The sequence below is a fragment of the Phoxinus phoxinus genome (genome assembly GCF_949152265.1).
Source record: "Phoxinus phoxinus genome assembly, chromosome: 5".
Taxonomy (NCBI): domain Eukaryota; kingdom Metazoa; phylum Chordata; class Actinopteri; order Cypriniformes; family Leuciscidae; genus Phoxinus; species Phoxinus phoxinus.
In genome coordinates, this window is record NC_136880.1 from 23,192,952 (window position 1) to 23,206,352 (window position 13,401).

At 38.5% G+C, this 13,401-nt stretch overlaps 1 protein-coding gene across 1 annotated transcript in view; it reads right to left on the minus strand.

Moving 5' to 3' along the window:
- kifap3b (kinesin-associated protein 3b) overlaps positions 1–13,401 on the minus strand; it is a 32,766-nt gene that overhangs the window by 15,612 nt on the left and 3,753 nt on the right. Inside the window, exons 9-14 of the mRNA XM_079614025.1 lie at positions 13,206–13,384; positions 7,906–8,068; positions 5,673–5,773; positions 760–868; positions 445–557; positions 91–256 (exon numbers count right to left, since the gene is read on the minus strand). Coding sequence (XP_079470151.1) covers positions 91–256; positions 445–557; positions 760–868; positions 5,673–5,773; positions 7,906–8,068; positions 13,206–13,384 — 831 coding nt within the window. The remainder of the gene's footprint in view (positions 1–90; positions 257–444; positions 558–759; positions 869–5,672; positions 5,774–7,905; positions 8,069–13,205; positions 13,385–13,401) is intronic.

Consider the following 13,401-nt stretch of genomic DNA (forward strand, 5'->3'; position numbering starts at 1 on the left):
AAAAAAAGGGCCTGGTATGTATCAACTACTCATATACAGTGTAGTACTGCAGTGTAGTGTACTACACACACAGGTACATGTTAGCTTTACCGGGTTTGAGGTGGTCTTTGAGGAAAGGCACCAGGTTGTACTCTTTCAGCAGAAGCTCCCAGTCCAGGTCAGGTATGGTGAGGTTTGCCATTGTCCCCAAGCACTCAATAACAAACTCTTCATCGCCCTCCAGCTTGATCTGAGCAGCCAGATCACCCACATAGTCCTGGAGAGTAAATTACATCAAATATCCCTAGGGGTTTCTAGCAATCATTTAACACAGAGTAACTTCTTGTCATTTTTAAAAACTCATTTTACTAACAGGCCAATGATAAATTATGCTTTGATGTATTCAATAAGTTTATAATGTGTAACTTGTGCCTCTTCATGGAATGACAGAAATAATGTATTTACAATGAAGAGCTGTTTCAAGGGTCCATCGTGCTGTGAGATGTTCCTAATCATTTTCATCAGCAGAGGGTCCTTTAGTTTGAGTGCTCTTTTCATCAGCATCTTCAATCCATTGCCTGCAAAGCACATACTCAAATAATCAGTTTCAGCCAGAGATTAATCACAGGTTTGATCAGACTTCATGTATTATTAATTACAGAAAGCAAAAGTTGCTGATGTGTGACAGTATGCTATATGACATGTAAACACAGATGTTTGTGACACAGTGTAGTTCAGTGTTGCATGTCATTCCAGGGGAAATGAGATACAGGCTCTTACCCTCACAGATAATCTGAGCATTAGTCTTGTTAGCAGCCAAGTTGATGCAGAAGGAAATGAGCTCGGTGTCGATTCTCTCTTCACCGTGTTCAAACAGCATTTGCATGAGCTGGAGATATCATTCAAAATATCATATCATGATATGTATCATACATGAATGTATAACAAAATGCATCATACATGAAAACATTGAATCAGCATGCTATAAAGGCATAGCAGGGCTTGACATAAAAGTTTTGGTCAGGACAACAACAGCAAAAAAATCAGGAACTTTGAGGTTTGTCCAAACTGTCTTTACACTGCTGCAAACATGGCACAGAAAATATGCACTGACATACTTTATTTTACAGAAGTGGAAAATGTTTTTAAACAAAAATTGCCGGAAACGGTGTCTCACGCGCTTAAAGGCACACACTGATTAGCATGATGGCATGTTTAGAATGACTCGGATCCTTTTAGACCGGTTTAGTCCGTTCAGTTTGCTTAAGGTTCACCTACTGTATAAATGAGTGTGATTCCAAATGTAAAGTAGTAAAGAAATAAAACGTAAATATTTTATTTATTTTATCTAGATTATATTCAGTATAATTCTGATGATGACAATTAACATCATTATCTATATTTTAATAATAAACTACCAATAATAATAATAATATTTTTTATTAATAGTACTATTTAATATTTTAATAGTAATTTAAAAATAAATAATAATTTAAAAATTACATTCATGTTATAACTACAACAACAACCACAACAATAAATAAATCCATGATATTATTATTGTAGTTGTTGCTGCTATTGTTGTTGCAAACTGTTTAAGAATAAGAACTAATTACTACAAGAATAATCACAAAGAAACATTCATCTTGACTGACACCTGAAAAAAGCTCAATGTGATGCCCGGAATAGTACGTCACAATGAGGCACATATGAGATTTCCAAATGTCCTCGGAGTGTGATATCACAATAGACCTATTGAAGCACAATTTAAAACTGAGGAGGATTGCATGTGGAGTATCGCGCAACAACCAGAGGGAAAACAAAAGAAAAGAAATAAATGACGAAACAGACGGTTCTTGACAGGGAGAAGTATTAGTGCTGTCAGTGTTGGCGAAGGGATTGTTATTTGTGTTTTTATTCATGAGCCAGAGAGAGTTGAGGCAATATCCAACAGTCTACTTTAATCAGGTCAACACTGCGGCTGATAATGGCCCAATGAGAGGGACACTGCAGGCCTATCTTAAGGAGATAACTGTACAGCGGCCAATGAATTGAGCATGTGTGGGTGAAGAGAAGAATGAGGAGATGAACAGATGAAGAAAGATGAGCAATGGGCACAGCCACGGTGTGGGCCAGTTGGATGTTAAACAGGAAGGCACAAACAGTCCAATGCAGGCTTGTGAAGAGGCAGCAGTGAGCAATCAGGCCTCTCCCATACTGAGTATCACATAACTTAGTCCCAGGCCTCCAAATCACGCAGTCTAGACTCACTGGCACCTGCTTGCTCCTATTTACCAGCAATGGGAGGCCCTGCCTCGTACCCCTGAGTCATCCCCCACCCTCCCCCTCCCACCTCCGTCTCTGAGCTCTCCATGGTTTCATAGCTCCATAACCCCTGCAAGCATTTCCTCACACACACACACCTCACAGCTTTGAGTAATTATAGCTAGACCCCTTTGTGGCAGAGGAATGGGTCCAATGCCGGGGCCTCTCCTCGCCAGTTCAGAACCCAGAGCAGCGAGGCCGTTTGATCTAAATCCTCCCTTACAGAAGAGGGTCCAGGCTAACTGCCAGAGCAGACCTGAGGGACACCAGATCTACAGGCAGAAACCGACAGACTGATGAAGAGTCACGGGAGTCTTCAAAATGAGGAAGAACAAAAGAATGAATGAAAGAAAGAACAATAGAATATACAACTGAATAAACTGAAAGAAAGAAAGAAAGAAAGAAAGAAAGAAAGAAAGAAAGAAAGAAAGAAAGAAAGAACAAGCAAAAAAAAGAAAGGAAGGAAGATAAAACAGGAAGGAACTAAAACAAAAGAAAACAAAAAATGAAATAACGAAATAAATAAAATAACAAAAGAACGAAGGAAAGAAAGAGCAAACAAATGAAAGAAATAATTAAACAAAAAATGATAGAAACAAAGAATGAAAGTATGTAATGAAAGTATGTACTTAACAAAACTGAAAGACAGAACAAACAAAAGAACGAAGGAAAGAAAGAACAAAAAAAACTGAAAGAAAGAATGAACCACTGAAAGAATAAATAAATAACAAATAAACAAATAAACAAAAAAGAAAGGAAGAAAAAAATGAAGACTTTTAAAAAGGAAAACTAGGGATGCACCGATACTACTTTTTCCAGAACAAGTCAAATACAGATACTTTTATTTTTAGTACTTGCCGATACCAAGTACCGATACCTGTATTTTCATTGCATTTTTAATGTTTTAAAATATTGGGCAGAATTGTAATCAAATTAGTAGGCTTAGTGAATAGATATTTCCTTCAGTTATTTTCTATGCCTGTTAAAATGTATTGTAGGAGCTACTGTTACTTTCCCTGTTCATATTATTGATCTATCATATTTTATCTTTAATTTAACTTCCGTGAGCACTTATCATAAAAAAAAATAAAAAAAATAAACCTTTTTCTTTAATCCTCCCTTGTCTGGCTTATGCAACTCTGAGCAATGCCTGAACTTTGTATTTTGAGCACTTCTTGCGTTGTTTTTGCCTCTCCACGACGACTCGTTTGGTTTAGTCCTCAGTTGTAAGTCGCTTTGGATAAAAGCGTCTGCTAAATGACTAAATATAAATGTAAATTTAATAGCACAGTGAATAATTAGAGCTGCTCCAGCAGGGCTCAACCAGTCAAGAGTAGTGAGTGACTTTATCTGTGTCTTTTGTTGTTGGATGGACATTGAGGACAAAGACAGCAGTACGTTTATTAGGCTGCTGTCACTTTAACAGCTATTCAATATATTGTTACACGCATTTTTTTTTCAGCTGTTAATGTTCACTTAAGACATAACCGACTATGTTTCACAAGGATACTTGCCTATACAAGCATGGCATTTCGAAATAATTTTGTGTGAATTTGTTTGTTCAATCGCAAGAAGGCATGAAAGAGAACTCGATTTAATAGGCTATCCACGCGCTGTCTGAGATGCAGCTTTATGTGCGCGCGCTTCGGGTGTTTGCGCACAGAAAACTTCTTGAAAACGTCATGTGATTGCTGTACCACCTTCCTGTAATAATATAGGGAACCACTCGTTACACATAAATCATGTAGCAGTTCATGTTTTTGCTTAAAATTTTTACGAGAATGAGTACACAAGAGCAAAAAAAAAAATGAAATGAAAAACAAACTGCATAATGAAACAACAACAAAAAAAGAAAGAAAGAAAGAAAAACACTGCATAACTCCCCGAGGAGTCCCGCAGCTATTCTGACTGACATCATGCCACAACCGTCTCCAGGCGGATCGGCGGAGCGATTAGGTTGAGGAATTTAACTTTTTTTTTTAACAAGCATCTGGTAGGCATTTTCACCCAATTAGAGAAGACAAGCATTTTAAAGATGACAACGCTCGGGCAGAAGTTGTTTCAGAGAAATTGTACCCAGGCAATTGCTGGTGACCCCACAGAGGCCCCCTCCTATTAAATTAGCTCTGTTATCTCATTAACGCCATGTGAGAGAAAGACAGCACTACAATTAGCCCACTTTACAACACTGAGGTGTACACATGATACATACATGACACACACAACAGCAGCAATAACATACAGTATTTGGAATCATAAAGTACAATTTAACTTTATGCAGTACAGTATGCACATAGTGTGCAGTATACACTTTTTCTGTATGTATAGAATACCAGGATGACTACTAAGTGCATACCGTCTATATTACTTACAAATGTCTACAAAAAGGAATCATTACTCACCACATAACAGATTTTGTCCTGCCACATGTGACATACTGTACATACAATTACAGCTTATAGAATCCACAAATTAATTGCTAATAATTCGCTTGATAATGAAAATGATAAACAATGAATTTTGTAATCCGTTAGTCGGGTCTTTGCACTGTGCATGGAGAACTTCCGTCAGTAATGGCACTTTAGAAATGCAAAAAACATGAACATTTATTTTTTGCCCCTAACAATTAAATGCCTCCATCACACTAGTATTTAACTCTACATACTTCATAGAGCATGCATATGCCTGTCAATCAAACAGATGCCAATCATATGGATCAAAACCGTATAAGCAGGTAAATTAGTTTTTAAGTCAACTACAACTGTATATTTAACAAGTAACAATTATTATAATACATTAAAATGTATTACTTTTTCATTACTGAAAAAATTCTGATTACATGCATAGTGCTACTATGATAAGAGAAGGAAATTAAATTATGTCCTGCTAGAACCTGTTCATTTCACTGATTTTTATTAGGTTTTGATTAATATTATTATTTAATATAATTTATTTGGTCATTTAAACTGTATTGCTACTTTTTTATCAAAACCTTAATATTGGGCAAGTTGGAGAATATCTAATTACGGTTACACTTTATTTAAAAGTGTCCTTGTTACAATTATACAAAAGTTACAATTATTGTAATTATACATTTACAATGTATAATTAAGTACTGAGTAATAGTAATCAACTACTTGTTCTTACAATCAGGTTATTTATGGTTAAGACTAGGGTGTGTTTTAGGGTTAGTTACATGTAATTATGCATAATGTACAGTTATTACTATAGTAACAACATGTAACAAGGACATTGTAAAATAAAGTGTTACCCTAATTAATTCAGGAAATAATCAACAGAACAATGTTGATTATTAAAAGCCCTAATCTCAATAATCAAAAGTGAATAAAAGTGAAGAAGACTCAGACCTGAGGGATGCAGTCAGTATACGCGAACATGGATTTAGATTTGTCATCAACGCTGATGTGGTACAGGATGCGCATCGCTATGTGCTTGTGCGTGTCATCACCTACAGAAAAAAAAGGAGAGCAAAAAAAAACCCTTCAGACAGATATTCACAACGTGTGTAAACTTTTAAAGCGCTATCTAAATTGATCCGTCGTGGTCAGTTACATAACGTATTTATACTGGCTCGTGCTGAGAGCGAGTTATTTATCATAGAGATTGGAGATAAGAGCATGTGGTGTATGCGATCACGATCCAAACCCATTCCATGGGGAAGAGAGAGAGAGAGCAGAGATCCACACGCAACCCAAACACTCACACTTCTCCCTAAAAACACTCTCATTAATAACACTTTACGCCCTCCTACTCTTCCTCCCTAATGCTGATACTCCCCTGCGAGATAGGAAACACTCGGATAGATCAATGGTATAATCAGTCATTATAAGTCCAACCATGGCAGTCGGGACCCGAGACACCCTAGAACACATTATCACATCAGCGATTAGAAGCAGATGTGACCGCTGGGGGAAAGCTGAGTAGGTAAAGAAAAGGAGAGAAGAGGTTTGCTTAGTTTGTTTAATTGGGGACACAGGAGGAGGCATATATTTTAGTGGCATTAATAAGCGAGGGCCGTCTTGGGCGGGCCCTCGGTGGCTGGGACATGTGCTTCTCGTTAGTGTCTGCAGACACAGATGACCCACGTCGCTGCCTCACCTCAGCGAGGGTAGGAGGACACGGACGGGCTTTACGACACCAGCCAGGTAGCCTCTTAAACTCGCCCCTAACTGCTGGAGCGTTAACGGCTGGCACAGTGAAAAATGTGCAGCAATTAAGTCCTTAGATGTAATCACGAAAATGATTTCCCAAGCAGCATTTGATGCGGAGGTGTCATCCGAGCTGGTTAGCAAAAGCGCAGCATGTGATAGGCCTCGAATTACCCAAAATATTGTGGTTGACGCCTGACAAAGACGTACAGAAAGCGCTGTTGGGATTGTTGTGAACGACTGAAAATGAAAACAGACTTTTCCTATGACATGTGTGGCTGGACTCAAAATCACTGGGTAAATGTGTTTGGCTTAGCTTGATGATTCAGGATATCTGATAGAAATGGCCATAATTTAAGTCAAACCTCCATCATCTGCACTTGAACCCGCTGCTGCCAAAGCAGGTTTTTGCTTTCAGTGTAACTGTATATTCTCAAATCATTCAGATGTAGATCGTACAGATTTTGAATCATTGAATGCAACCTTAAATAGTCGCTTTCTAGTCTGAAGATAAGAGTGTATAATGTCTAAAGATGACTTTAATTTGAAACCTTACAAATGTAATTTGTCCATTAACCTCACTCATACAAGTTTTATCCAATTTCTTGCTGGGCCAAAGAGGTTTATTTTAAATGGAAAATAGGAAAATTATATTATCCTGTTCGTTCTTAATATACTGCATTAAAACCGTAACATTCTGGGCTTGGATGAGATTGTCATGAGCAAAAAATTTAAAAGGGGAAAAAAAAGATTTCACAAAATGTATTTTTAGGGCAGTCAATGTTAACTTAAGTGGGTCAGTAAGATGTTTTTGTTTTTTTAAAGAAAGGAATACTTTTATTAAGCATGGATGTATTAAACTGATCAGTGACAGCAAGACATTAATACTGTTAAAGATATTTCAATTTTAAATTAATTTTAATTCTTCTGAACTTACTGAATGCATCTCGGTTTCCACAAAAATATTAAGCAGCACAACTGTTCAACATTGAGAAATGTTTCTTGAGCCGCAAATCAGCATATTAGAATGATTTCTGATGGATCATGTGACACTGAAGACTGGAGTAAAGTTCAGCTTTACCATCAAAGGAATGAATTATAGTTTAAAATATATTAAAATAGAAAACAGCTGTTTTAATTGTTTTTGATTAAATAAATGCAGCTTTTGTGAGAGACTTCTTTCAAAACATGAAAAAAATCTTACCGTCCACATATCTTTGAACAGTAGGGTTTATAATTGTTATTATTTCTACAGAGTTTCTCAGTGAGGGTTTTAGGCAATATCTCTAGTAAAACTACTGTGGAACTATATGTGATGCAAAGTCCTTGGCATTAAAATGTGTGAAAATGTAAAAAAAAAAAACTTGCTGTGCAATTCAATTACAGTGGAACGATGGTCCAATCTCATTTGTATGAAAGGTAAGAGAGTTACCCAGCAGAGTAGTGAGTTTGGGCAGTAAACCCACATGCACCATCTTGGTGCGCAGGCCCGTGTCAAAGGAGAGGTTGTGGAGGAGTCGCAGAGTGACGTTCATCATGTCTTCGTGTTCACATGGAACCAGGCGAGCCAGCTTCTCCACCGTGTCCATCTCTGCCTATTACAAACGCACAAGTCAAGTACACGTAATACATTTTAAATTAGATGTTGAAACAACTACATGAAGGAAATTTATTAAATGAAATTATTTAAACAATCTTTTCCCTTTGAAAATCGCTTCGTCTGGAGACACAAATAGAATCATCTTTTTTTTGCCAGAAATTTTTGTCCAACATGTGTTTTTATGTACGTACATGATGAAAGATTTTCAAAGCCAATACTAGTCCATTTCTTTTATCTGCAACAAGGATTTGGTTAAGGGATACAGGAATAAAAACAACGTCTGTCTTGATAAATGCACATTCATAGCCAGAGTAGATTGACTCCAGGTGGACTGACAGTGGACAAGCAGGACAAAATATATATTGTATATCATGGCCACAATATTCTAATTCATTCCCTTGTTTTGATTGAACTAAATCAAGGGAACAAATTATTACAACGTGGCCCAGATTTAGTAAAACGAGGGAACAAATTATTATATCATGTGCACGATTAAGTAAAAAAAAAAGAGAAAAATTATTTTATTGTGCGCATGATTAAGTAAAACGAGGGAACAAATTATTTTATTGTGTGCACTATTTAGTAAAACAAGGGATTGGGAACAAATTATTATATTGTGCATGCGCATGATTTACTTAAACCGAGGGAACGAATTAGTAAAATGTGCTAACGTAATAGCAAATTAATTTGTAGCCAGGAAATACACCCTGAATGTCATTCAAAGTGTATAAAATCCATATATTTATGATTCATATGTATATGTATATAAATTAGGATTTGGGAATCAAAAATCAAATCGAATACTTGATGTCAGAAATCAGATACTTGTTATAAAATTAAAATTTAGATGGGGTGGGTGATATGGCAAAAATATCATATCACGATTTTCTTCATGAAAATCACGATTTTATCACAATTCTTTTTCATGTTGGTTTTACTATTTTGCAAGTGACAGAGTATTACAGCCAAACTAATGTCCCTATTTAAAAAACAAAGCCTTAAGTTACAAGGTAACAAAATATTAAATAAAAAAGAATGGCAGACATTTAGGCTAAAGTGGCGAAGATAAAAATTGTTGTCATTATTTTATGTTAAAAAAAGCTGCAGTCCGTAGTTTTTCCTCTTTGTCGCCATCTCTGTTTGAAATCTGCAATTGCAGTTATTCGTGGAATTATCAACTTAACGTGGGTTATTCCTCGGCACGGCACAGCGAGGATGAATCCAATGTTTTGAGGAGAATGTGCGGCTGTCAGTCGCCGCGCCGGCGTGGATACGGTCATTCAGAATCACAGATCAGTTTTTGGAAGTATGACCAACATAAGAATTTTCACTGGAAAATGTCATCCGACTCCAGTAAGTAACATCCACTTTTGTTCTGACCAACTAACGTAAAAAAAGCATTGCATTAAATCGTGCTGATTAAATCTAACGATCGCTTTATCATATCATGTCAAACCGTGCAAATTATAAGTTGTTCTCAAATTGTTAATGTTAACAACATCAGCATTGCATGACTACATTTAATGCCCTTCCGATATTTATCCTTGTTTTCGCATGGGCCCGGTTGCGGTCTCTTTTTTTCCTGTAGCTACTCCGAAGACTTTTGCATTTTACAACGGGTGAATCTCCAGTTGTCACTGGACACTGGTGATTTTCGTTTGAACCTTTCTGGAACCGCCATCAAATAAATAAATGTAATTATTTGAATTATTACAACATCCTCACACGCTACATAGCCTACTAGCCGAGAGACTCTTCTTTATGTGTACAGATGTGACTGTCATGATTCTGCCCTCGTGTCCTTGATTTTCTCTAGTCTTGAGGCAGGATCATGACGACAGACCTTTTGTTCACTTAACCCCGCCCCCTTGTTCTCCTCGTTAGTCTTCATTGTTTCATTAGTATCACCTGTTGTCCCTATCCTTTTCTCCCCTTTGTAATCCCCTTGTGTTTGCTGTCTTGTGCGGGTTCATGTTGTAATCACCCTTGTGAGTATTCTGTTTTGTCACAGAGCTGTTTAACCTTGTATTTGCTGTGAGTTTATAGTCTAGTTAATTGTCCAGTCTTAGTCTAGTGTTGGTAGTCTTTATTTTCCCTACCCGTGTTGTTTGCCCCCTCGTGGGTTTTGTTTTCCCAGTTTTTCCTGTCTTTAATAAACCTTGTTAATTGCATACTGTCTGCGTTTGGGTTCATCACCGAGAGTTGAGACAGTGACGCAATGATGCAAAGACCAGTACCACTGGAATTAAAAACATTATTACAAGCTTACCGTTTTGAATCGAGCTAAGGCACGCAGATAGTTTTTAACACTGGCTGGTTATGTACTTGCTCAAATTTATTTGGGATTATTTTTAACCCCAAAATGTTACGGACTGCTTTAATAAAAGATACAGTAAGAACAAAGATACACATTACATATACACTAGGGGTGGAACGGTACATGTATTCGTGTTGAACCGAATCGGTATGGGCGTCACGGTTCGGTGCATGAATTTACACGGAGAATACACGCTATAAAAATAAATAAAACTCGTGTGCCAATTAATTAATGTAATGCGGAACTACTGTTAGAAACGCGCGTTCTGTACCCCTGCCTTAAGCTAGGTTTGCGCTGTCTATGGGTTTGCGAGCCTCCGCTGACTGCGCGCGCACCTCCCTAAATGCACGCTCGCCGGTGTATTCTTTGAAACGACAGGGTGCGACTCGGTGTAATTGTCCTCTAACCATCAGGAATCAGCGGCGAGAAGAAGTAAGGTACATTCGTGAATATTTTAGTACAACACTTTAATACATCAAAACCACACTACAAAAGAATCGTGCAAAGCAGTAAACCAGATTATTCCCTGTGACATTAGGGGGGGGGAAATGGATATGAGAACGTAATCTACAACTAAATTAACGTTATCTTACATAATTTTAAAACATTTTTATTTAGTTTTGTGAACCTTTTTATAAAACATGGCCATTTTTTTATTTAAAGGGCTTATGTCTGCTATTGTAGGCTCATTTAGTTAATGTAAGCAACTCATTTAGATGCAAGAACTGGGTGCCGGTACTGTGAGATGTACATGCTCGGCCAGATTCGGCTTGAAGTCATGCATCTTCAGATGCGGAGCCGTGCGCGCTGTTACAAAAAAAGCCGTGCACAGCACACCGACCGCCCACACCGCAATGACGACATTTTTGCCGCACACACCTTCGCGCTCGTGCGTCCGCACATAAGAGATGCTATATTTTCAGTTTATAGCAGATTGTCTTATTTTGTTTACATCTTATTTACACACTTCAGGGCAGGCTGCCTCAGCTAGCTCAGGGGAGAGACTGTATAGGTGGTACAGCCTGAGACATGCACAATAAAAATAAATGCCTTCTGCATTTTTGTTTTGTTTTTCCCTCCATTGTACCGAACCGTGATGTCTGAACCAAACCGTGACTTCTGTGTACCGTTCCACCCCTAATATACACAACATAAAATACAAATGAAATAAACAGTGCTTTATTTTTTCAGCTACAGTAGGTGTATTTAACAGAAGAATTCTTCTTCTTTTTTTTTTTATTAACAAATATAAAAATAAAACTACATAGACTTCACTGTATAAATTATACATTGATACTAGGGCTGTAAACGATTAATCGCGATTAATCGAATCCAAAATAAAAGTTTGTATTTACATAATATGTGTTTAATGTGTATAATTATTTTGTATATATAAATACACACACATGCATGTATATATTTGAGAAATATTTACATTTATATAATGCATATATATTTTTATATGATTTATATATATTATATATAAATAGAACTATTTTATATATAAATAACACATTTTTCTTAAATATATACAGTACATGCATGTGTGTGTATTTATATACAGTATACAAAATAATTATACACAATACACACACATAATATTATGTAAACACAAACTTTTATCTAGAATTCGATTAATCGCGATTAATCGTTTACAGCCCTAATTGATACTTATTAAAGCTACTATTAAACTTCTCAGAGCAGTGAGATTTCTTTTGTTTTTTAATGTTTTATTATAAAATATAAAATAAATTAAAAAAGGAATGGCAGACATTTAGGCCAAATAAGTTATTTTTTTCCTGTTGAAAATAAAAGTTATTATGAAGAATGTGGCTTACCAAACAGTTGTTGGTCCCTAGTGACACCGGCACGGATACGGACACCGGCACCAACATGGATACAGATACGGACACCGGCACAGATACAGACACCGGCACGGATACGGACACCGGCATCGGCACCAACACGGATACGGACACCGGCACGGATACGGACACCGGCATCGGCACCAACACGGATACGGACACCGGCATCGGCACCAACACGGATACAGACACCGGCATCGGCACCAACACGGATACGGACACCGGCACGGATACGGACACCGGCATCGGCACCAACACGGATACGGACACCGGCACGGATACGGACACCGGCATCGGCACCAACACGGATACGGACACCGGCATCGGCACCAACACGGATACGGACACCGGCACGGATACGGACACCGGCATCGGCACCAACACGGATACGGACATCGGCACCAACACGGATACGGACACCGGCATCGGCACCAACACGGATACGGACACCGGCACGGATACGGACACCGGCACGGATAAGGACACCGGCACGGATAAGGACACCGGCACGGATAAGGACACCGGCACAGATACGGACACCGGCATCGGCACCAACATGGATACGGACACAGGCACGGATACGGACACCGGCATCGGCACCAACATGGATACGGACACCGGCACGGATACGGACACCGGCACGGATACGGACACTGGCATGTATACGGACACCGGCACAGATACGGACACTGGCATGGACACAGGCACAGATACGGACACCAGCACAGATACGAACACCGGCACAGATACGGACACCGAACAGATACGGACAGCGCCACGGATACAGACACCGCCACGGACACCAGCACGGTTACGGACACTTGCACAGATACGGACACCGGCATCGGCAAGGACACCGGAACGGATACGAACACTGTCTTGGACACACCAGCAAAGTAGCCTAGATTGTGAGATCAGAATTACAAAAGGTAATATATTAGGATTTTTACCATGTCGTTCTTGTTCTCCAAGAAGATGCTGAGCTTTTTGAGGAAGGAGACCACCAGCACCAGCAGCTCCTCGTTCTCCCTCTCTAGAGACTTGACCAGCAGGTGCACAATATTCTTGTTCCTCATCTTGAGCTCTGTGCGGGTGTCCTCAGACAGGTTCAACAGCAGGTAGAACGCAACTAGAGCCAAAGGGAGG